This window comes from Candoia aspera, chromosome 5 (genome assembly GCF_035149785.1).
Source record: "Candoia aspera isolate rCanAsp1 chromosome 5, rCanAsp1.hap2, whole genome shotgun sequence".
Classification (NCBI taxonomy): domain Eukaryota; kingdom Metazoa; phylum Chordata; class Lepidosauria; order Squamata; family Boidae; genus Candoia; species Candoia aspera.
This window is the reverse complement of record NC_086157.1, coordinates 57,539,854-57,565,196: the sequence shown is the minus strand read 5'-3', so window position 1 is coordinate 57,565,196 and position 25,343 is coordinate 57,539,854. Positions and strand designations below refer to the sequence as shown.

The following is a 25,343-nucleotide window of genomic DNA, read 5'->3' as shown; positions in this document are numbered from 1 at the left end:
GACCCAAAAACTGTATTACTTTGATGCAGAATGTTATTCCAAACCTAGGTTACATTTAGTTCTAAACTACTGAGATATGAAGCCTTCCTGCTGTTTGAGGGCATTTTTCTTTGGGTACCAGTCAGTTTTGAAAAAGGTTATTTGGGGAGAAGTGTGCCATGGCATCACCCATTAAGCCTATGGTCATTTTTTTCCCTCTTACTCCCCTTATTCAAAGTTAGAGTGCTATCCACTTGTACTTGAGTCAGGAGGAGACTATACTCACATGAAGTATGCTGAGCCCACTGTTGATCCCTATTCATTCTCTGTTGCCTTTGTCACCTGGGTTCCCTCCACCATCACATAGGATAAAGCCTAACAGATTTTACATGCTGTGAGGCTGCCTTTGGATGGTGTCAGAATAAGAATACAGCCAAGGATAACTTCAGCCTGCTCCACTCATGAGCTGGAGACAAGATGAAAGCAGTGATACGGGGACATGGTAGAAACAACATGTCGCCAGGGCCTGTTTATGTATGTTTGGGACCCCTCTGTCTAGGGCTAAGGAAGAACTGCAGATACTCCATTTCCTTTTAAGGAACTTAAATTTGTATTTCAATGCAGGGCAAAAGCCTAGATGTCCTTGAACTGTGGGCCAGTCCTGTATATTCTTAATGTGAGCCAATGCTGACCATTTACAATTTCAAAGGCATTTTAAGATCGGCATTTGTGTGTAAAAACAAGGCATTTTTATTTCCCTGTTCATGCCTAGGCAAAATTGTTTTTTTTTTTTTAATATACTGTGGCTTTAGATGCTAGGACTTTTGGAAAACCATTTTACTATAAAGTATATTAGAACTGGGTTGTCATTTAATAGCAAGAGCTCCTGTTACTATTGATTGGAAATGCGTCTGTAACACCAAGTGCTAACCAACTCTTGACTCACAGCCAGAGAAGACCTGAATGGAATTGGCCTGGTGACAAAAATGTCTTTTATGGTTCCCCAGCTGCTACATGAAGCAGAACTCTCAGTGCCCTTTTTTTTCCTCTCCTCTCCTCCCCCCCACCCCTTACTCCCTAGATTACAAACTTTTTATTTGCTAAACAATTTTTTTCTTTCCTTCTCTCTCTAGGATTGTTATTCTGAGTGAAGGACCTTGCAAGCGCTACTAAGGGACTATCATGGGCAAAATTGCATTTCTGAAGACCCAGTTTATAGTTCACCTCCTGATTGGGTTTGTCTTTGTTGTGAGTGGCTTCATCATTAACTTCATCCAACTATGCACACTAATTCTCTGGCCTATAAACAAGCAGTTTTACCGACGAGTAAACTGTCGCCTTTCCTATTCATTGTGGAGCCGTGAGTATGCTATAGTTTCTCTACATTAGCTTGGAATGTGGCTTCTTCGGATTGTTGGTTTCTTCTCATACTGTAGAGAATCCTTTATTGGAGTGGAATCATCCTTCAGAAATGTGTTTGCATGCACAAGTATTATGACTCTGGGATGATCTATGGCTGCCTTATCTCAGGAAGCATTGTCTCAGAATTATTTGTGCATGAAGGACTTGAACACAAAGTATCTCTTTCCCATTTTCCCAGTCTTTGTAGTTATAGGTATGGACTAGCTGCTAGGATGAAAGGAAAATAGGTTCCTATGAGAAGCAAGTGGATGAAGAAGGAACACACAATTCCCACTCTGGCAATACCTAAAGCACCTCCTCTGAAGTTGTTATTGTCTTTCCTTGCTCACCCCCTTTCAGTCCCACAAAGAAATAGCTTATCTGCACAGCTAGCATAGATCCTTCATCTTGCCATTCAGGAGATATTTCAAGTGAGTATTGGCAATTCCTTCTCTGATATTGCTTTCAATCCCACCCAGTATCTTCTGTAACCACTGGAGAAGATTATTTTTCTTTTCTTTTTTAAATGATTAGAATTTGAAAATCCATTTATCTTATTAGACTTCCCCAGTTTGCTCACTGTCAGTTCTCCCAATCTTTTGGATTATATGCTTATTTCTACTATTTATTCTAGTACTTGTTTTCTTCCAAAGGTTGTTGTAAAAGGTAGTAAGTAGATCAGGATTTTAAATAAGTCTCATAGGCCTTTGGCTTATTGTGTTCAAGAATAAGAATGCTAACTACAGCAGCCTATGACAACAAACACATGTAAAATCTTGTGCATTTTACTGTCTCAATAGTGGAGGACTCATACGCCTTTCATTTCTTTATCTGAAAAACATTGAGGAAACAACTATTTTGCTGCATATCTTTTCAACATGCCCAAAGCAAAATTGCTATTGAATTGAAATATATTTAACTCTGTTGCTCAACAAACAATTTAATTGTTAACAGCACTTCCCTTCAACCTTGATACCCTTGGTGCCTATCTCTGGTCTTTATGCAGTATATTTGTACTGCAGTGCTGGCCCAAAAGGTTCTGGTTACCATGATCTTATTCTGAAAAATGTAGAACAGATTTTGTACAAGCAGGAGGAGTTTGTATATGTATATAAATTGTGTCTTTAAATTTAAACAAGTGAAGCTGAAACAATTATTTAGCTTTCTTGTCCACATGTTTTTTAAATGACATAATCTACTTCGTATGTCTGAATTGCTAAAGAGCAGGTGATTAATTATCTTTTACAGATGTTCATTAAAGGGGGAGAGGTAATTAATGGTGACCTCACTATATGCTATCAAGTGTTAGTTAAGGTATAGGCTTCCCCTTCAGATCCAAACTTCCAAATAAATAGAGAAAAGGCATTAAGGAAATACCCTACAGAATATCTCACTTAAGTAGGAACCGGTGGGCTATATCGATTTCAAGTCAAATTTTAAAAAGAAAGCAATCATAATACTTTTAAGAAATATCCATTCAAATAATGGGTTAATGAAAGGAATGTGATTGCAAAAACAAACAAGTAATTCAAAATAACTGGAGGGGGATATACATCTGAGACTCTAGTACTATGTATTTAATTTCAATAAAGTCTATTTCTTTTCAGAATAAAAACTACCATTTCATAAAAAACTAACGTTTTCAGTGATGATTAATAAATCAAGTCTGTAGGGCATACAAAATGTCACATCTAGGAATATTTACTGGAGAAAATGAAACTAGTATTTCCAATATAATCTAATTGTTTCTTACAGACAATTAATGAATGTCAGAGAGAAAAAATACTGAAAATCACTAAGATCAGTTTAATTAGTTTATAACTCAAAATGCACTCTCTCACTTAAAGTTCCTTCCTGTTTCCATTTGGATATGTTGGAGCATATCCAGCATATGTTACTCTTAGTGTGTTATTCTTGTTCATGAGAAAGTATAAGAGTCTTCATCTCCTTTTTATATACCTACTTCTTTTGATTACCATGGAACTCAGAATATTTCTATGTTTTAAGCTAATCCTGCTATCGATAACTTAAGGAAATAGAAAATTCTATTTCAGATTATTGGTTAGCTTGGCCATGGGTGGTAGAACTTGCAGGCAAGAATAATACTGCAATTAAAATTAACTAATTAACCACTTTACTGAGGCAGGAGAGGTAGGAGAAGAGCTTTGCATAAAGTATAAAAACTTCATTTCAGGAGAGACAAAACAGTAATTTACTTTCATTTTTTGGTACATGTCAAGAGGTTCAGTCAGTGGCATCTCCAGTTAAAGGATCTCAGATACAAGAGATGAAAAGGAGGATTTAGAGCTATTGTTAGACCATGAAGACTAAACATGAGTAATCTTTTTAAAGCTGGGATACGAAACCTGAGATCTCAAGGTTGCATGCAGCCCCAAAAGTCTTTGGTGTCACCCCAAAGCCCATCCAAAGTTGCTACTGAATTGCAACTTTTAATGTTGGCAGGAGGTAGGAGGAGAAAATAAATACATGGGGGCATTTGTGTACCTTAAGTTAATTTTCATTGTGTTAAATATAGTTTCTCCTGGTTCTTCCCACATTGACTTAGGGTACAGTTGTAGCTTAAAAAATAGGTCTGGGGTGAGCTTTAGATGAGATATGTCAAGTCTGCCACCTGAAATGTTCTTCTACTAGGAAACCATGATGTGAACAGAAGAGCCAAAAAAAAAAAAAAAAACCCCAAAAGCACAAGGCATAGAAATGTGGCAGGCCAAGGGAAAAGCTATGTAATACCATATTCAAATCTCAGCCAGACATCTAGGGAAATGTCCCCAATGTTGGCAAGTGTTTTGGCCAAACTGAAAGTAGCTCTAATTTTTTTTGTTATATATCTTATGGGAACTCAGAAACAAACAAAAGCTTTGCATCTGTGGGTTTTTGAATATGGATTCTGTCCATGTAATATCAAAGGCTAATCTGTCCATTTGGGAGTAAGTAGGTGAAAAAGATGGTGGTGTTACAATTCCCATGACATCTGGTCATTGATCACTGGCAAGCTGGAATTCACTGAAGTTCAAGCTATCGGGGGCAGTGGGGAGGGCATCTGTTGCATGTTCCTTATCTACAAAGTGCTAAATCAGTAGACTTCAGGGAGTAAGATTTTGGTATGGTCTCTTCCAAATAGCAGGAACTATTTAACACTTTGTTTTTAAAATGTCTAGTTCTCAAATTTATTTATTTGCATTCACACACACACTGAGACTAATATACCAGCAGTTTAGCCTTTTTCTTTAAAGGAATTCTCGCCTTGAGGATGATTCACCCATATTTCTCTACTCAATATTTCTCATTGTTTGAGGACTTAGAGCAGATCGTGTGACCTATCATGCACTGAATTTAGAGTAATGTGAAGAGATAGAAAGATGTCAGTTGATGGTAGCCTAGGATGACAACTATTTTATTCATAGCACAGTTCAAATTGAGCTGTTTACATCCAGGTCCCTCTAATTTAGATGTCTCTAGAAAGAAACCCTGTTATTTAAGGACTTTCATTTTCTTTTAAGCATTATATAGGTATTTGATGAGGTAATCTTGGAACTAGAAACCTTTTCCTCACCTTGGGATGACAGCCGTGTTCAAGTCATTCACAAACTTGCTTCCGTAGGAGATTGCAATCTCTTGCTGAGCAGCTCAATTTTCAATGCTGCACTTCTCTAAAAAGCTTCTTCCTGATGTAAAGCAGCATGGATGTTTTGTCTGACTTCCTGCATAGAGAAGACACTTGGCTGCGTATTTAATTCATAAGGAGAATTTGTGGTTCAACCTTACATATTCAAGCTACCTCTCAATGACCTGAGCATTTCAATAGTTTAGCATGGCCAGTTTTTAATGCTATTGTGTCTAATGATAATCTAAACCTAATTGGAGGCTTTATTATTTACACATTTATTATTTGTAGTATTTCTGAACATAGCAGCCTAGTGCACATTCAGATTTAAAGGAGCGCCATGACATTTTTTTTTTACAGTACTGAAAATAAATGGGACCATTCCTCTTCAGGTAACCAGGCTGAACTCTGAAATGCAGGAGACAAACTTACTGATATCAGATATATAAACTGGACATGTTTCATGCCAATGGATTTTTACCAGATTATGCAATTTTGGAGGCTACTCAGTGCAAAAGAAAATAGATAGATAGATAGATAGATAGATAGATAGATAGATAGATAGATAGATAGATAGATAGATAGATAGATAGATAGATTCATTCATTCATTCATTCATTCATTCATTCATTCATTCATTCATTCATGCCAGATTTCCTGATCTGGTAATCTCTAGTACGATAGGCATAGTTCTCATAATCTCCCAGTTATAATTGAGTAATAATAAGAGGAAGAAGCAAAAGTAATTGTAATGTTTCTAGGAAATAAAAAACAAAGGATATGCTATAAACTACCACTTGGCTTTTAGGGGTCATCATATGATTTATGTAGGGGTTTCCATTCCTATAATGAAATGTTTTTCTTTGAACAGCTGGCTTCCATTTTGTTAGCATTTGTTAGCTCTTTGCTCTATAAGCAGTCTAATATTCCTGCTCTGACTATTGTTTGAGCAAAAACAATAGTAAAATCTCAGTGGTCTCAAGGAATTAGATCTATGAGTTTTTTGGATTTTAGACATTTTGGCATTTCCATTCCCAAGTTGCATGATGTCACAGGAAAATATTGGACTGTGACTGTAATGGTTGCCTATTCTGACAGATTCAGTCTCACAAGCAGGTGCTTAAGGATAACTGATTTATTGAAAGAATAGTGTGCAAATACAAAGAAAGCTGAGAATGACCAAAAGCGCGCCAAATACAAACTAAAAACCCTTGCTTCAAACCCGATCCCGCCCCTCGCCCCACCATAGCAACCACCCCCTCCCAGGTGTTGGTAACCGTTACACATCGGCCTGGGAAAGTAACCTTGAACACATGCAATAACCCAAACATACATTCCTCAGTAACAGTAAGGAGATTACAGCCCGGCACGGCTGAAATTCTCCTCCCAGCAAATGACAGACACGGATCAGGAAATTGACATGAGAAACGTTACGATGTATCCAGACCATTGGAACGATGAACATGACATACCGCCCCCCTTAAAGAAACTAAACTAAGAAGCAGGCTTATCAGGATAGGCAGTATGAAAATGGGTAATTAAAACAGGGGAGTTAACATCGCGGGCAGCAACCCACTCCGGATGAGGGAAATGTTTCCACCGGACCAGGTATTGCAAAGTAGAATGAAGGCATCTAGAATCAAGAATCTCTTGGACTTCGAAGTGTTGCTGCCCATCAATCATAATGGGAGCAGGTGGTGAGGGTTGCGGGTGCCAGCGATTGGACGGGTGGAAAGGCTTGAGCAGGCGAAGCGTGGTCGCGCCCCTCCTCTACCACCTGCCCAGTGGCGCCTCTTAGGGCAGGTGGCTGGCATTTCCCGCCGGCTGAGACGGCTCAAGCTCCCCTTCGTCCCCATAGAAAGGAATGTTCTCAGCCTCGGTTTCAGCCATCGCTGCCTTCATCTTCCTGGGCACGGAGGGGGATTTCCCTGACGGCTTTGCCAGACGCTCCTCGGTCTTCCTCTGTGGGCACGCCGCTGCTTGGTGCCCCTCCTTCCCACATCGCAGGCATTGCCCTTTCGCAAAGCGGCTCTCCCTCTCCTCCTGCCAGGCCGTACGTCCCGCTCTGTCAGTGGTGTCCGGTGGCTTGGCCGTCCTTGTCATGGCCATTTGCTTGGGACCCCTCCTGGTTTGTGCGAACCTAGCCTGGGCTTGCTCGACATTCGCCGCTAGTTGAATCCAGTCATATAGGGTGAGCGGATCTGCCCTTCCCAACGCCCATCTCAGTAAGTCAGGTCGCATTCCGTCTTTGAACATTTCTATTAGAGTAGTTGGCGACCAATCATCCACCTTGGCTGCTAGGGCTTGGAATTCCAGGGCATAATCTGCCACGGACTTTGATCCTTGGATCAGTTCCCTCAGAGCCACCTTAGCTTTTTCTTTTGCTAATGGGTCAGCAAAATGCATTTTTAGCGCCCACAGAAAGTCTCTGAAATAATCCAACTCCAGGGCATCCATCTCGGTTAATTGGACAAACCAGTCAGCTGCCCTCCCCTCCAGTTGGGTAGCTACAGCGTTTATCTTTGCCCTTTCTGAAGGAAACAGCCTCCCAAACTCCTCCATATAGCTTTTCACATTAGTCAGGAAGAATGACATTTTTGTGGGATCCCCATCAAACTTGACAGTGAAATCCCTATACCTGGCTCTTTGTGGGCTGCTCTTCCTCTCCTTCCTCCCGGCCCTCCTCCTGGGCTCTGGAGACCTCTTCTCCCGAGGGGGGGGGGACTCGCAACTCCGACTTTGGGACTTTTCTTCCGCTCCCTGCTTCATCCCCTCCCTGCATCCTCAGTCCGCTGCGGGGGCGATGGGGACGCCCGCCGGGGACTGCACGGTGGTGATCCCACCCAGTACCTCCTCCGGTCTTTCCTCCTCACACTCGGGGGGGGGGGGAGGGAGAAACGGATGGAGACGACCGTCTGTAGTGATATTCCCTTCTTCCTCTATCCTGGCTGCCCCTCGCAAATGACATCCTCACCATCATGTCTTCTAGAGACTTTACCCTGGCTTCCAATCTCTGTGATTTCTCACTGGCCTCGGAGACGTCCGACCCACTCCTCTCCCTTATGGCCACATCTGGGGACAGCGGATACCTTGGCTTCACAGGTGCCTGGGGCGTTCCGGACAGGGTTCCCTCATCCTTTCTGACCACCTTGGACTTTACCGCTTTCGCAGTAGCTGAGCTGGCGTCCGAGGTCTCCGACAGCTCCTCCGATTCCGGAGTGAGGGTCCTTTCCCTTCTTTGCCTCATGGAATCTGTTTCCCCCACGCTGGAATCCTCACTCTCTCCAGAGCGGGAAGCAGGTTCAGTCATCACTAACTTTATTTCCTCACAGTAACACTGGAAGGAGGTTAGTGGTAAGAGTTTTAAGATTCTCAGCTTTATGTAATGGTTGCCTATTCTGACAGATTCAGTCTCACAAGCAGGTGCTTAAGGATAACTGATTTATTGAAAGAATAGTGTGCAAATACAAAGAAAGCTGAGAATGACCAAAAGCACGCCAAATACAAACTAAAAACCCTTGCTTCAAACCCGATCCCGCCCCTCGCCCCACCATAGCAACCACCCCCTCCCAGGTGTTGGTAACCGTTACACATCGGCCTGGGAAAGTAACCTTGAACACATGCAATAACCCAAACATACATTCCTCAGTAACAGTAAGGAGATTACAGCCCGGCACGGCTGAAATTCTCCTCCCAGCAAATGACAGACACGGATCAGGAAATTGACATGAGAAACGTTACGATGTATCCAGACCATTGGAATGATGAACATGACAGTGACCATGCATCGTTGCCTTCTAATAATCATTGTGCCCCTGATCCAATTAAGTTCTTTAACTAGGACTTTACTTACATTTGTTTCCCCTTTTATTTTATGTATGTCAATTTTGATATTTAGTAGTATGGAATAATTTGACACTCATCAAAAACAAAATACGATATTCAACAATGGGGGAAAATGCATTTAGAAACTATTATTCTAAACTCTTGACATAATACCCTGTTTCATGGCTTTTGAGATCCATAGCACTGAGAACAAAAAGCTTTGCTTAGGCTGACAGCTAAATAATTCTGTTTTAGGCTTGCCAATCAGCAGATTGAACAAAGCTACATCTATTAATATTTAAACGAAGTATTAAAATGAAGAAGCTTAAAGGTTGAATTCATTAACAGTGTACCTTAATTGTACTTTACCTCTATTAAAACATATTCAGGCTAGCTGGCTAGTTCTTATAGAACGCAATGTACCATTTATTCAATTTTCAACCAACAATTACCAATGTTTAGCACTGGAAAAATACTGTAGGAGTTATGATTAAATAGACAAACACAAACACACACAAAATCATATGGAGATATATAGATAGATAGATAGATAGATAGATAGATAGATAGATAGATAGATAGATAGATAGATAGATAGATAGAACAAAACTAGGACTCTTTTCCCTAGTCGTAGTGAAGTCAGTTTTTCAGCTCTGCTTCACATTTTTGCCTCAAGCTATATCGTGTTAGTAAGAAATGTCAACAGAGTAAAATTATGGTGCAGAATGGAGAGGAGGAGGGATAGAGGAAAGCTAATATACAGTCCTATTGCATAAGCCTGAATGATTTAACAGTGTTTAACAGCTGGCAAAGTTATGTCCCTGTTGTTATAAGAGCTTTTGAAAAATGATATTCTTCCTATTAATAGAAATGGTGGTCTTGTTTGGGATTAAACCAGATTGGAAACCTTGGTCAATTTCATTGAATTAAAATTTCTATACACTGCTGAAATTTAGAAAACTTGATGTTTTGAAATATGAACCTTGGCCTGCCCAATAATAAACCAGGAGATGTAGACTACATATTGCTTTCTTCTGCCCTATGTAAATAATGTAACTGTGGAATTAATATCTACAGCAGTAGCAGAGACTGATAGAATAGGTTTTGTCATACCTAATATCTTCGATTTTTTTGTCTCCCATAATCTAGAGTTAGTGATGTTGCTGGAATGGTGGTCTGGAACAGAATGCACTTTATTCTCAGACCAGGCCACAATTGATAAGTTTGGAAAAGAACATGTCATCATTATTCTCAACCACAACTTTGAAATAGATTTTCTGTGTGGCTGGACCATGACAGAACGGTTTGGTGTGTTAGGGGTGAGTGGTCTTAACTTATAACTTTGTTCATTGTAACTGAAATTAGGGAATTGGATGTTTTGTTTTTGTTTTTTGTTTTAAATCAGAGAGTAGGAAGCTCTTAGACTGGACATATTTCTTTTGTGGTATCTCATTGAATTTAAATTCAGTTCAATTCAATACAAGAGATCCAATGTAGTTTAGGTAGGGAGGCAAAATTTCTTAGTTACACTTTGCTATTAACTTGTTGTGTGACCTTGAGGCAGTCATTGGTTCAAACTGACCTACACCACAGGCTTTTGGACAGGAGACAGATAATTTTGGAGAAATTCTTTAGGCCATTTCAGAACACGTTTGAAAGCAATTGTATTTGCAATTGATACATTTCAGATAAACAAATGCAAATAGTGTTTATGTGTGTTTTAGAGTTCAAAAGTTCTTGCTAAGAAAGAACTATTGTATGTGCCCATAATTGGCTGGACGTGGTACTTCTTGGAGATTGTTTTTTGCAAAAGGAAATGGGAAGAAGATAGAGATACTGTTATTGAAGGGCTAAAACGACTATCCGATTATCCTGAGTATATGTGGGTAAGTGAAGTTCTGCACATCAATTCTTTTAATGGGATGGTGAAAAATACAGTTTTGTATGGATATGTATATTGCATTTCTGTGTTTTTATAAGACATAACATTGGTCATATGCAGTGCACAGTCTGTCTTTCCTGTCATACATGGATTATTATGTTATTAAATTAAATCCTTAGCTTTTACAGGATATCTCATTACATTCTGTCTTTAGTAGTTTACAGAGGGATGTAACATACACATAGATCAATCATAATTGAAGCGAACCATCACTTACTGGTACAATATCATTAAAGGAATCTAAAGAGAGCAATAGGGCCATGCTTGCCCACACCATCTCCAGGTCTCTCACAGGGTGAGGATTGTATCCTCCTTTGTTTTAATACAGCAGAATCCTTTGTGCTCCCTGGGACCTGCGCAGATGAGGCTCCTGTTCACAGGAAGGCTTCTGGCATTCAAGGCAACCCAAGCAGAACCCTGCTTCAGAACTCCACATGCAACAACAGGAACAGGGGCATTGGGGATGCTTTCAGATCTGGGCTGCAAAAATCTGAACAACCACAGCAGAAAACTTTGCTATCATGTAATCCTCATCTAGAGTCTTGCAGCCCAGAGATGGTAGCACTAATTTAGATGTAATGTAATGATTTTGAGGAATAAAATATTATTGCAAGGATTGGTGGCTGAAAGAACACTGACGTAAACATTTCTGATTCTGAAATGTATGTTTGGGCCAAACTGCTGCTTATTGCTGCTGGTTTTGGTGTAATGAAGGTGGGATACCAGAAATGAGGGAAGTTCTGGGGATGAGTTACTGGTATCCAAGAACATTGGGAGGCATTCCTCATTACCTTCAGCTTTATTTCTCAATCTTAGCAACTTTAAGTTGTGTGGACTTCAACTGAATTCTCTAGCCAGTGTGCTGTTGAGAAACACTGATCTATGGAGATCTTTGCAGCAGAATGTTTTTTTCAGGAAGAAGGTTTCAGGGCAAAAGTCTGTAGGCTATGAACGTCCTCTGATCTTTCTTCTAAGGCAGATTTTGCATCCAGATTTAAAACCATATTTATTCTCGTCTTCATGCCCTAAAACCTTTTGTAAAACAGTGGAACAGTACTGTAAAGCAAGATTTCTCCACCCACCCTGTTCTGTGTTACAGTTTCTCTTATACTGTGAGGGAACTCGATTTACAGAAACTAAGCATCGTATCAGTATGGAGGTGGCTGAATCCAAAGGATTGCCTAAACTCAAATATCACTTGTTGCCCAGAACCAGAGGTTTTACGACTGCTGTCCAGTGTCTCAGGGGAACAGGTATCTTGGCCTCGCTTACTGTGTTCGTGAATATGATTTCTTAGCGTAATTGTTATGATGGTCACTAAATTTTTCAACATGCAATATCTGTATTGATACAAAAGTTAGTATTTAAAGTTGTGAACTTGGTCATATAAATAAATCTTAATACATTGATTAGTTTTCTTTTTGAATTTAGAGAAATTAATAATGCTACTTAGCACTTCACATTTCTAAGTGGTGTGTAAACATTGCCTAATTAACACTCCCAGCACGCATGTGAGATGTAAGTTCATGTTATACCACATAGGAAAAGTTGTTAAATAGGACAGATGGCTGGCTAAATACTATGGGTGAGTTAAATGTTTAACTACATTCTCCCAGCTAGCAGCATTAAGGGAGCACTGTGGATCTTGAAGCTAAATGTGTTTAGAAATACACACCATTTCTTTTCTCTGATAGACAGCCAATTATATTATTTTACATTAGTCCTCATTCACATTAAAAAGTAAAGACAAGCTGACATCAATAAGACTGAATCCAGTGCCTGAATACACAATTCAACATACTGCAGTAAACTATTTTTCTCCCTAGCTGATTTAATCCCCGAAGTCCTTTCTGATAATTTGGTTTTATTTTGGGCCAAGGCAATACATAAGAAACTGGAACACTTGTGGTTTTCTTTCATTTATGTTCTTGATAATTTATTCAATTAAATCTGATGTCTTTCCCAAAAGACTTATTTCTAAGTAGCCCTCACATCCCTTTCAGACCTGCTAGATATTTTAATCAAATTACTGTTGCCAAACTTAGGAGGGCCCTTAGCCAGTGATGTGCTGCTAAATGTTTAAGAACTGGTTCTGTTGGCCCCATTGCTGCTACTGCACTGCACCACTAGCTGTGGAACACCTGATTGGCACGTTAGGGGTCGAGGCTCACTTCTGTTGTCAACTGGCTCGCAAAATTTCAGGACATTTAACAACCAGGTCTAGCACGCCTGCTCCAGCACACCACTGGCTATAACTTTGGCATGGTTCAATGTGCTCCCATCAGTGGTTTTAGAGATACAAGGGGTTCCATTCAAATCTAGACTATGCCCATGTGGAAAAGCAGCCATTGAAACCACCAGACATATCTTACTATACTGTTTGTTTTATGCTGATATCTGCCATGAGTTGTTAACTTCACATTTAATCAAATTTTCTGGTCATTCAGATCAGTTTTATTTACAACTCTTACTTTTGGACTCAAGTGATTCTGTTTCTTTAACTGTGGCCAAATTCTATCATGTATTATGTAAGATGTGCAGCAGTTTGATTGACATGCTTACCTAATTAATTAATCAGTATTTGTTTTATGTATGCAGTGTGTTTTATGAACTGGTTATTGACTGTAATAAATATTTATGCACATATACACATGTACATATATATATATACATTTATGCATGTGTGCACACAAACACTGTACATGAGAACCATGCTTTTAAGACTTACTGTTCACAGGAACCCAGCCATTGTTTATGTTCTTCAGCACTGTAAACTCTGATTGAAACATATCATAGCTAAGCACAAAACTGAACACAGCTTGCTCCAGTTCAGATGAAACTACAAAATGTAGTTTAAAAGAGAAGTGAATGCTTTTGATTTCCTTCCAGCCAATCAACAAATGGACTAGGAAAGGGGTGTGTGTGTAGTGTTCCATTTAAATATACCGTGAGACATTGTCTGCATCCAAATCAGAATTTGAAATCATCAGACCATGGCTTTCAGTCCTGTTATTGTAGACGGATGAGGGTTTGGCATTATCCAAACCTAGTAAAAGAACAGGAGAAAGTATGTAAGTTATTACAATATAGATGTGCCTCAACCATCCACACTTTTATTAGAATGGCTGTGCAGTCAAGATTTTGGGTAATCTGTCTGGCAAATAGAACACACACTAAGTTTAGAGAATGGTGGGCCTCCAGATTCAGGTGTACCCACTGATGTAATTCTAGGGCTACCATAGCTGGACTGCAAAAATCTGCATGACCCCTAGAACTCCTTGTTGCCACTAGTGACCATGATATCTGAAACATAGGTATAATAGTCTCTCTCTGTCTGTGTGTATGTGTATGTGCTTGTGCCTTTTAATATAATAACCAATTGAATTCCAGCTGTTTGAATATTGAAATAATAATGTTATCTTTCTTGTGTTAGTTTCAGCAGTGTATGATGTAACATTAAACTTCAGAGGAAACAAGAACCCATCCTTACTAGGAATTCTTTACGGGAAGAAATACGAAGCAGATATGTGTGTCAGGTGAGTGCATGAGCATGGTTTACAGCTGAGAGCTGTCACTGTGTCCAGTTATTGCAATAAAACCTTTGCACCCTCACCTCTATGCTTTCCCATCTTCAGCTTTTCAGACTTAGTTTGGAAGAGACTTGTTTTACTATTAATTTTAGAGGATAGAGGCAAATATGTGCATCTAAGAGAATCAAATTCTTTAAAATATGGTAATTTACTCTCTAGTGTATGTTGTTTCACTTGGTTTTAGGTTTAGTATGAAAGCTCAATATGGTCACTAGATATACAACTTTCAAAACTCCAAAAATATGTCTTATATAAAATAAGCACCTTGCGAAAATGGACGAGGGCCTTCCCCTGTGTTCTTCCCACTCTGTAGAATGCACTCTTGGGAACTGATACTCAGCCTCCATTATTTCTTTCTATTTTTAAGAAAGGAATCAGGACCTTACTTAGTTAAGTCTTTGAATTCCTTTGAATGAGATAAGGATCTAACATGTTGGCCATGCTGTCTTGGGATTGGGGGAATTTAAATCAATGCAATACATTTTCCAGAAAACACAATTTCCCTTTCTGTATAAAGCAAATGCTTTTTTCTATGTTCACAATAGGCTTCAGATAAGAAAACTGTTGATTATATGATCTTTGCCATTGGCTCCCTCTAGTGGCAAATGTATTGCAGGATGTGACAATATAGTTTGCACTGACAGGTAATTTAGAGCAGCCTTTCTCATCCTTTTGACCCTGGAGGAACCCTTGAAATATTTTTCAGACCTTGGGGAACCCCTGCACATTCAGGCTGAAATATAGGTGAGAAGTGACAAAATTACTATATTTGTTTCATGTGTAGGCCTGTATATATGCGTTAACAGTATTCTTAAACTAAAAATGAAGAATGAAACTTACCTCTTAATTGTGACATTGCCCAAATTTGAAATAAATGTTTAAATAAATCGTGATCTCCCAGGGAAGCCCTAGTGACCTCTTGCAGAACCCTAGGGTTCCACGGAACCCTGGTTGAGAAACCCTGATTTTGAGAGCTCTATGCAGAAAATAGGAATCGGTATTGTCCAGCAATGGAAAAAACTAATAGTTTAGCCATATAGCTTACTGAAGGTTACAGATGTATGCCACTTTTGCACATACTCTGCAAGCAAAACATTCAGTGGATGGTCATGCTAAGACTTGTACAACCTTTTGGCAACCCTCTACATAACTATGAATAAACAGTGCAATCCTATATATGTTTACCCAGTAGTAAGTTCCACTGTGATCAGAGGGTTTTATTCCCAGGTAAGTATGCATAGGGTTGCAGCCTAAGTAAATTTTTGTAAGGTTAATTTGACACATAAAATCTTACAGAGGCTGTGCAGAAAATTTAGCAAAGCTGTAACTCAGTTTAACTCCATAGGGCCACTCTGCCAGGAGCATTTCAAGCACAATACCAGATGAAATGATCGGAAGTTCACCTAAACAGGTTTGGGACGGCTATATCCCAAGATACTCAGTTGTTCAGGCTCTTTGTTGCAGGTTGTTCTCATTGGATGCCAGTTTGCTTCTGGGTCCAATTCAAGGTGTTGGTTATCACCTTTAAAGCCCTGCATGGCATGGGTCCAGGTTACCTGAGGGACCATCTTACCCCCTTTACATCGACCCATCCCACCCGGTTAGGCAGAGAGGGCATGTTATGGAGCCCGTTCATGAAAGATTGTCAATTGGTGGGGCCCAGGAAGTAAGCCTTCTCTGCTGTTGCCCCCACCCTATGGAACACTCTTCCCCCAGAGTTGAGGCAGGCCTGCACTCTCCCAGCCTTCCGGAAAGGGGTGAAGGCCTGGCTCTGCCATCTCGCGTGGGGTGTGAGGAGGGGTAATCAATCCTGTGGGTGGTTAGCACCCTGAAGATGCTCCCATAAATTAAATTAAGAACTTTTAACATCTATATCTTGGATTATATTTTTTATTTAAGAACATTGTTTTTATTATATTTTAATGTCTATTTATTCTGGTTTTATTGTAAACTGCCCAGAGTTGCTCTGAGTGAGATGGGCAGTGACTAAATTTGAAATACAAACGAATATATAAACAAACAAACAAGCAAATAAATTTGCTGCTTCTCTTGTGCAGATTCATGGTAAAATTACGAATTCAACCAGATGCTCAGAGCTCAGTCTTGTAGCCATGACATTTCATCTTTTGATCTTAGATTGTCAGTAGAATCAGGGAAGATAGGTTCTTGGCCTAGGAGATACGAAAAAATACTTCATCAATTCAGTGAATATAATTTCACTGCTAATTTCTGAAATAGGAATTTCAGAGGTTAAGTCACCGTTTCAGATTTGACAGTGATTGCTCAAGAGTGTAAGAGTGGCATTTTGCCCATCTGCAAGAACATTTTTTATTGTGAAGATATTCTAAGACTGAGATAGAAACTAATATCTACTCTTAAGTGTAATGTAAGTGATGGCTATATTGAATTACTGCTACATATTTCATGTATCACCTGTTGTAGCTATTTCCAATGTAAGGGTACATTCATAAAATGCATTTGTATAGGATATAAGAGATCTGGTAAAAGGAGAAAGAGATGTTAACATCCTGGTTATTTGTACTCAGCATTCCAAAATACTGTACATGCAGCTTATAATTCTGAAGATATTTTAATATTGTAATTATTGTAATAAAAACTCTTTATTGAACCCTTTTCCAACAACCTAGGAGGTTTCCTTTAGAAGATATCCCTTTGGATGAAAAGGAAGCAGCAAAGTGGCTTCATAAACTTTATCAGGAAAAGGTAAACGTGTTATTTGCATTTAAAATCTTGCAGAGCTGTGTGCTAACAGAATGATTTTTTTAGGAAAGACAGTATTGATAACTCCAAACATTTTTTTTTCCTCTTTAAGTGCAATGGGAAAGTTCTGTAATAAAGATCTTGCATGATTATTTATGAAGTTATTAAAGGGAGTTAGTAAAACTGTCCTGCTATCATATCAGTGCTATTATTTCCTTAGGGCCATGCTCCTAACCTGATTTGCCCCAACGGCTATTAGCTTTAAAATAACTTTGAAAGACCTTAAGCACATCTAGTTGATCAGTGAACATGTGTATGTTTTTTCCAAGGGCCAGATTTATTGGTATCATTACTATATATTGGATTTAATTAAATATCTTATTACATTTCATACTATAATTGATAGCATGATCAAAAGCACTTCTTTCCTTTGTCTCCTTTGGGAGATTGAAATTAGTGTTATCAAGTATGGGCAATTGATGACCTTATGGATTGCCTTTGTGCCCCACCCCCAAGTGGTTTGAGGCAGTAGTAGTTTTGGAATTGCATTTTTTTTCAGATGCCGCAGTATCTGAGTCTGTATCTAATTTTGGGATGGTCTATCTTCAATTTTAAGGGGAAAAGTGTTGGAGAATGGTGCTCAAGCATACCTGAGTGGGTGCTGTCCTGTCTGTTGAGTTTTCATATGCTCTGGGCCTTCTGAAATCATTTGGTTGCTGCTGCTGGAGGCAGAATGTTTGTTTATACATTGAATTCATATCCTGGGATGGGTGGGTGGGTGGATGGATGGAGTCCTTTGTTTCCACTCACTCCCCCTTTTGGCTTTGCCACTTTTGGGGAACTGCCCTTGCCATTCTGCCAAAGAGTGTGTGGAGCTCTCAGATCCTGAAAGTTGCCTGTCTGGAATCTATATGGTGCTGCTCATCTTATTTTCCATTTTTTCCTCAGTTGGCCCATACCTGGCACATTGTAGGGAAGAATTCTACTGGCAATATCCTTTCTCGATTGAAAAACTGTATAGTATTTACCAATATACTGGTATATAGAAGAAAGCATAAGTAATTAGAACATTAAAAAAAGTTATTTCTCTCTTCAAGGATGCCTTACAAGAGAAATATAATCAAGAAGGTTTATTTCCTGGGCAACAATTTAAACCTCCCAGAAGACCATGGACCCTCCTCAACTTTCTCTTCTGGGCTACCGTTCTTCTGTCTCCTCTTTTCAAATTTGGTTTTGGAATTTTTGCAAGTGGATCACCTCTTCTGATTCTTGCATTCCTGGGCTTTGTTGGGGCAGGTAATAAAAATGGCTAGAGTTTCCTATAAAAGCTGAATTTAAAATGTGCTTGTAACCAGTTGCCTGCATCTAATCAGGTGGCCAGTTCCCAATAAATTTACTCACATAGTCAGCTCAGTGACAGGATGGGGAAGAATGGTGCTTACAGTATTAAATGTCTTTTAGTATTTGCCCATCTATCTCTATCCGTTCATCCCAGCCTCATGCCCGAGGCATTCTGGCTGAAAATCTTGGGAGTTTTCATTGCAAGTTATCTTGGACATTGGTTGAGAGAGGCTGATCCTGTATTTTTCACTAGACCACAGTGGTTGCTCTATCTGCAATGGACTACTTTATTCCTTATTTAAAATTTTATTTCTAATGTCAAATCCAGTTGCAATATATAGTTCAAATTTCTTCTGAACATCCATGTTAGAAGCTACTCCCTAACAATTTCCTTTAATATGCCCCCAGAGTAACATAATACAACAGCCTGTAAATCATATCTATTCTTGTAGGTATTGCTCTCTTCTACGAGGATGGGTAAAAAAATCTGTTGAAACCAACTTTCAGATGCCTGGATGATTTGCAGTAGATCTGCAAGGCCTGTTCTTTCCTAATTTTTAACAGTGTGTAATAACAAATGGATGGTCCTGGACTATCAAGTTATGAGTGAAAAAAAGAAACCTTGGGTTAATGAAGAGTGGATTGTATGGAATTCAGTCAATATTTAAACCATAGTACAAGAGTTCATTTTTAAGATGGGTATGAGATTATTTGGCTTTTGTTGCAAGAGACTTAACCACGTTTTAGTTTCAAGCGTATGCTGTTTTGTGCCATACTATGTTGGGTGGTTCTCAGGCCTTAGGTTTTGTTGTTGTTTTTTAAGTAGACCCCCACAAGTTGGACAGTCTCTGTTTTAGGTAACATAATTTGAACATAATTTTAAGATTATTTAAATCAGTTCAAAGAAATAGTATCAGTTGTGCTTACCCTGTTTTGAACTAGTGCTTTAACAACAAAATTAGCCAGTCATTTGTAGCACTGACATTTTTTAATCATTTAGGCTAATAACTTCAGAGCAATCATTCAGATTTTGTGCTGAGCACCTTCCTCTCAGAATTTTAAGAGATTAAACTCACTGTAATACAGTATTTTGTATAATGCACCCTTAGCAGTTACACTTTTTATAACCTATTCATTAGAACTGAAATTGCTTTTGTACCTACTTTGTCCCTTTCACTTCTATTCTGCGGCTGGCTCTCCTAGGATTTTCACAAATTCTTCTATTTACCTCATTAGTGCAAATTTCCACTGGAGAAATGAAAAGAAAGCAAAGGTGTGCTAGTTGTATAAGGAATTTGACAGACGAAATCAGTTTAGCTGGAAAAAGGAAAAAAACCCCAAAGATTGATTTCTGTTAATGATACTAAAATATGCTAAGTACTATTGTTTTAACACAGACATCTGAATAAATATATACCAAAGACAGTAGAATTTTTCTTTTTCCCACTTTTAGTTGCTTGGTCCTCTTGAGTCTCTACTTTGCATGTATCTTTGTGCACACATTTTATTTATTTATTAATCAAATTTATCACCGCCCATCTCCCAAAAGGGACTCTGGGTGGTTTACAATAAACACATAAGATTGTACATATTCCACCGTTCTGTGAAGTTGCAGAAAATGATGGTGCAAGATACAGTGTCGTAAGTCACTATCAGCTGTGTAAAAAATGTGGAAATTTTGGGGAAAATCTCAGAAATAGTTATTGTGGAAGATGTTGAACAAGTATGCTATTCTAGGTCAAGGTGTTCAGATGTGACAAAAGTTGACTTACGTAGTGTAGTCAAATAACAAAACATTACTCAAAGCCGGAGAGACTTACATAAATGTATTAGTAAATTGGTCCAGAAGTCAAAAACAAATAAGTGTTCTAGGTATGGTTTCAGGGGATGAAGATGAGAGGGCAAAGATACGCATCAGGGCACCCAAGTAATCTATCAAGTAGTTGGAATTTACACTGCAAGTATAACCTCCCACACTTTTTTTTTTTTTTGTATTTTTAAGGTACCTTATTTCCTATCAAAATGCAAAGACAATTTGCTATAAAGCTAGCATTTGCGGTAACGTTTAATTAAAAGGAAATATTAGAGTTTTTGTCCTCTGCGGGTTAAACCGCTGAGCTGCTGGGCTTGCCGATCGGAAGGTCGGCGGTTCGAATCTGCGTGACGGGGTGAGCTCCCGTTGCTAGTCCCAGCTCCTGCCAACCTAGCAGTTCGAAAACATGCAAATGTAAGTAGATTAATAGGTACCGCTTCGGCGGGCAGGTAACGGCGTTCCGTGTATTCATACTGGCCACATGACCATGGAAGTGTCTACAGACAAACGCCGGCTCTTCGGCTTTGAAACGGAGATGAGCACCGCCCCCTAGAGTCAGACACGACTGGACTTAATGTCAAGGGAAACCTTTACCTTTACCTTTAATATACACACACGCACTAATCAGTATTCATACATGGACAATTTTATGTATAAATTTATGTATAAATTTCTTGGATAGGATAATTTAAAACTAAACTATACAAATTTACCCCTAGACTACAAGAAACATTTGCTGAAGTACATGAAGAAAGTGCTCTATACTGATGACATTAGGAATCTCTGCTTATATAGCTAATGTATGGGCTAAGACAGGATCTAGCTGTTCCCTGGCTAAAGAGAGCTGTTTTGTGAACTTATCTCAGCTGCTCCCAAAACCCTCAAGTGAACCACCAAGTATTTGGCAATGCCAAAAGAGGCGAGGAAGAAATCTAAAGTTTAAATTCTGGAGTATAGCTATATTAAAATCTCTAACATCTTTGCATGGTTGTGTTTGAGGCTTCATTCTTGTCTGCAATAAACATTCAAAACCAGATGAATTTTTCTAAGAGCCTTCTGCCGAGTCTAGCTAGGAACCGAATTTAGATCAAATGTCTGGATATCAGTGATTTATGCGGAGTCCAGGTCTGAATCCTAACAAGTAGTACTCACTTAAGCCTGATCTAGCCGCCAGACCATGCAGCCTATTGAATTATCCTGCCTTATCTCAGCTGGTGCTCAACAAGCTGATCTGGCTGCAAGTCATCCATGCATGCTAAGAGCTTCAAAGATGCTCTTCCTTGAACAATGCAGTATCTTTTTACCTTTTGATACTCAGTTTAGCACCCTCACTTGTTCATGTGGGCTTAGCTGTACCAGTGAATCTAGGAAGAGGACCCTTAGTTAATAGGAATGATTCTGACTCAGGTTCTCAGCTATCACAGAAGATTCTTTGAGATTTCCTGACCCACTTTTCTTCCTCTGAAGAGTTGCTCTGAAGATAAAAACTGTGGCAGTAGAATTGCTAGTAAGTGGGGCTGTAGTATCCTGAATTGTTCTGTCCTTTTCCTAATAGCTGGTGGAAACATCATACATCTTGCAAAAAGTTGAATGTATGGCTAAATAATGCACATGCAATTTTGTAAAAATTACAGATTTTATCTTGGTGTAAGAGTTAGGCACTTTAAAAAAACCACAGAGATTATCCAACCTGCACATGTTTGGAATGTGTTTGCATCTACTTTATACATGTACATATTTTTTGCTACTGAATATTGAAATTACTCCTGGAATAATGCAATCTTTTTTCCCTCCTGTGTAAAGCATCCTTTGGAGTTCGCAGACTGATAGGAGTAACGGAAATAGAAAAGGGCTCCAGCTATGGCAACCAAGAATTCAAGAAAAAGAAATAATTTTACAAATGCATTTTTGACTATAAAAGACAATGGTATCAAATTAACTTCATTGGAAAGAAAGACACTTAGAAAACTTATCTTTTTTTCTTATTAACTGATAACTAATAATACTTGAGCCAAGACTGAAGAATTGGGAAGATTCAAGAAACATGGAAAAAGCTGACTACTTACCTGACTAAGGATCCTTGTTTGTAGTTTTTGGGCTAACCTCATGTTTTTTATTTTGCTTTGCTCTGTGGCGGATGGGAGGATGAATTAACAGAGGGAAGTACAAGCATCTTCAGATAACTGTTTATCTTTCAAGAGTGTCACATTTGCTTTTCAAGAGAAACCACTAAATGTTTCTACTTGCTAAAATAAAATCTGTTCTTAGGGTTGTTGTTTTTTAATCAGCATACAGTGCAGCAAACTACAGTGTCTAATTTATTTACAGATGTTTCTTGTGGAGGAACCACTTGGAAGAAGCTGCATATCCTTCCAGGCATTTTTATTTTAGAAGTATTTTTATTTTAATAATTATTACCTTCCACAAAAGCAGTATTTTGATGACAGCATCACCCAACAGATAAATACATCCTTTCAACCAGAACTTCCTAAAACCTAATGCGATTCTAGTCTATTTTATTTTTGCACAGCTACTCTATATTGTCCTAATTAAAACTGAAACATGTTTAGCTCAATTGCTTACATAGATATTGCTTTGCTTTTTTCCTTTCTTTGAAAACAACAAAAAAAGTGACATGACAGGCCTGTAATTTGTACCTGCATGTCTCAGAGTGCTCAGTCTCTAGGACTTGAGAGTTTCTTCAAAATGTCTCTTCTGCTCAAATCTTCTGCATGGCGTGTTAAAAAACCAGCATAGCACTATAGAAAGATCCTTGTGCTGAGAACTAGGGGACAATGTTGTACCTCTGGGGCTCGAACCTGATATATACTTACTTGAAAATATTTTAATCTGCAATCAGACGAGATGTTTTCCAGGTAAATGTGTTGATGGGGTAGGATCTAAGTTGCCTGGTTATCTGTATACATTGCCATGTAAACCAACAGTTGCTTTAATACCTAAACATTGGAGGTTGGGATAAGGTTAATACCTTTTTTTAATTTTCTGCCGTGATAATGTTAACAATAATGTTTTTTGCTCTCTCTGGCTTGGAAATATACCTAAAGGAGCTAGATAGCTTTATGCGGCATCCGTCTCCAATTTCAGTGCATGGGTGGTGCCTCCATTTGGAAAGCTATGAGGCTGAAGTGGACTGCATGCCAGCCAAATTTAGATTTTTATGGCAGCTCTTTAATGGATACTATATGTAAATGGTTAACCACCAGGAAGAAATCTCATAGAATTCGTGAGTGGGTATCTTTAATATATAGCTGTGCTGGCTGATGTTTGCAAATATTTAGAAAGGAAGTATTCATTTATTAGCATGTGGCCGTGGTTATTTTCTTCCTTCAGTGCTGGGAAGAAATTTGACATCAGCTCAATACAAACATACATACAGAATCTGACACAGCTTTTTAACTAAAATTCTTCATAAACTTAGAACCTTATCTGATTTATATTAATTTTAATAATTCTATTAAATAGTTATTCTTTCATAGCCAAAGGTAAATATGTCACATTTTACCTTCAAACACTAATGACACTAAGGTTGTCTGCCTTTTGGAGCTCATTTTAAGTGTTTTCGTAGTGTTTTGGTTTGCAGCTTTGCAACTTGTCTCTAGCAGAGGGAACTGCTACAGCAAAGTTTGACGCACATTTATTTTCTGCATGAATACATGCACATTTAGAGTACAACCTTTTGCTGCATTGTCCCCCTGAGCTGCCAGACCCAGGATAAGCAGTAATGCCTCCTACAAAGGATCATATCCACCTTGTTTCTAAGGGCTGAGAGCTCTGATCAGCTTCACTGAAAGTTGAATAAGGTGATTTGGGGACATGACTCTATTATTCACTCAGTAAATAGGTTCTGCTTGTGTTTGTTTTTAAATCATTAGGAATGATTCCGTTTTCTGACTTTTTTTAAGCTTGATAAATATGTCTTGCTTGTTGGAAGTTTTTTCCCTTTGGCAGATGTGATATTGCTTTCTGACAAAGACGTTCAAAATATTTTAACAGAAGCCAAGTAGAAAGGCCTCATGTTTCGTGTTGCAACTACAAGGAGTTCTGTGCTGGTAGATAAAAACCAGATATCCTGACAGAAATAAATGGGACAGGGTGGGAACGGAGGGAGGGTCATTGAGAATATAGCTGCTAGGAAGAATAAGCAGGTGTCCACTGTCTGCTTAGTGCAGATAACGGAAGGTAGTGCATGCCTATAATGAGGAGGAAAAACATACGTCACACTTGTTTTATTTTCATCTCCTAACATACAGATCATACTTTGTTTTAAAACCGTAGAAGATTTTGTTTGAAATCTAGAAAGACACATCCATTTTGAAAACTGAAGTGTACAACACTGCACAATGATAGTTCATCTTTTTGGTTTGTCTTTCAAATAAAATAACAACTAAGCAGAATATATGTGAAAGAATATATCTCAAAATAGCAGTGTATGGCATAAAAAATATCAGTTTATTTGGATTGGAACAGTAAGAATAGATTTTATACTTTCCACTATTTTCTTCTCGTTTAATAGAACATAGCCTGTATATTTGACTATCAAGCCCTTTGAGAGCAATAATAAACAAAATATATCATAATTTTTTTTTCCTTTTTCTTTCTGGTCTTCATTATTAAATTTTGATCATCATTCAAATATAGCAGTATTTCTCCCTTCTTCCTCTCCATTTTCAATGTTCTGTTTGGGTTTAGATGTATTGGGTTAAATTCTAGGTATAAAAAAATGAGGATGGGATTCCACTTGAGGTAAGTGGAAGTACTTGAGCATGGATACTTGAGAATTTTCTTTTTTCCTTTCCATGGCCAACATTACCCCATACAGCAAGTTGGTTGGTTGGTGGTTGATTTATTGGGTTAAGCGTGGTAATGTAGCCTTTTTGGGAGAACAATTTTTTTTGTTCATTAAGAAATACGGCTTACCTTTTCACTGCCAGTTGCCTGTCCAAAGCTAGCTGTTCACTTCATTGGAACTATACTGTTGGCCACAAGCCTCCTGGGATTGGATGCAATCTGGTACCCTAATCCAGTTAGTTTTAATTTAGTGCTTTCATTATATCTAGGATTTTTAAAAAATTACATCACAACACT

General features: G+C 38.6%; 1 protein-coding gene across 2 annotated transcripts in view; it reads left to right on the top strand.

The window, feature by feature from the left end:
- AGPAT3 (1-acylglycerol-3-phosphate O-acyltransferase 3) overlaps positions 1-24,835 on the top strand; it is a 105,953-nt gene extending 81,118 nt beyond the window's left edge. For both annotated transcript variants that reach the window (XM_063305277.1, XM_063305278.1), the window contains exons 2-9: positions 1,113-1,339; positions 9,980-10,149; positions 10,555-10,716; positions 11,872-12,025; positions 14,206-14,308; positions 17,011-17,086; positions 18,181-18,379; positions 22,041-24,835. In XM_063305277.1, coding sequence (XP_063161347.1) covers positions 1,162-1,339; positions 9,980-10,149; positions 10,555-10,716; positions 11,872-12,025; positions 14,206-14,308; positions 17,011-17,086; positions 18,181-18,379; positions 22,041-22,129 — 1,131 coding nt within the window. In that variant the 5' untranslated portion in view covers positions 1,113-1,161 and the 3' untranslated portion in view covers positions 22,130-24,835. The remainder of the gene's footprint in view (positions 1-1,112; positions 1,340-9,979; positions 10,150-10,554; positions 10,717-11,871; positions 12,026-14,205; positions 14,309-17,010; positions 17,087-18,180; positions 18,380-22,040) is intronic.
- Positions 24,836-25,343: the final 508 nt, after the last annotated feature.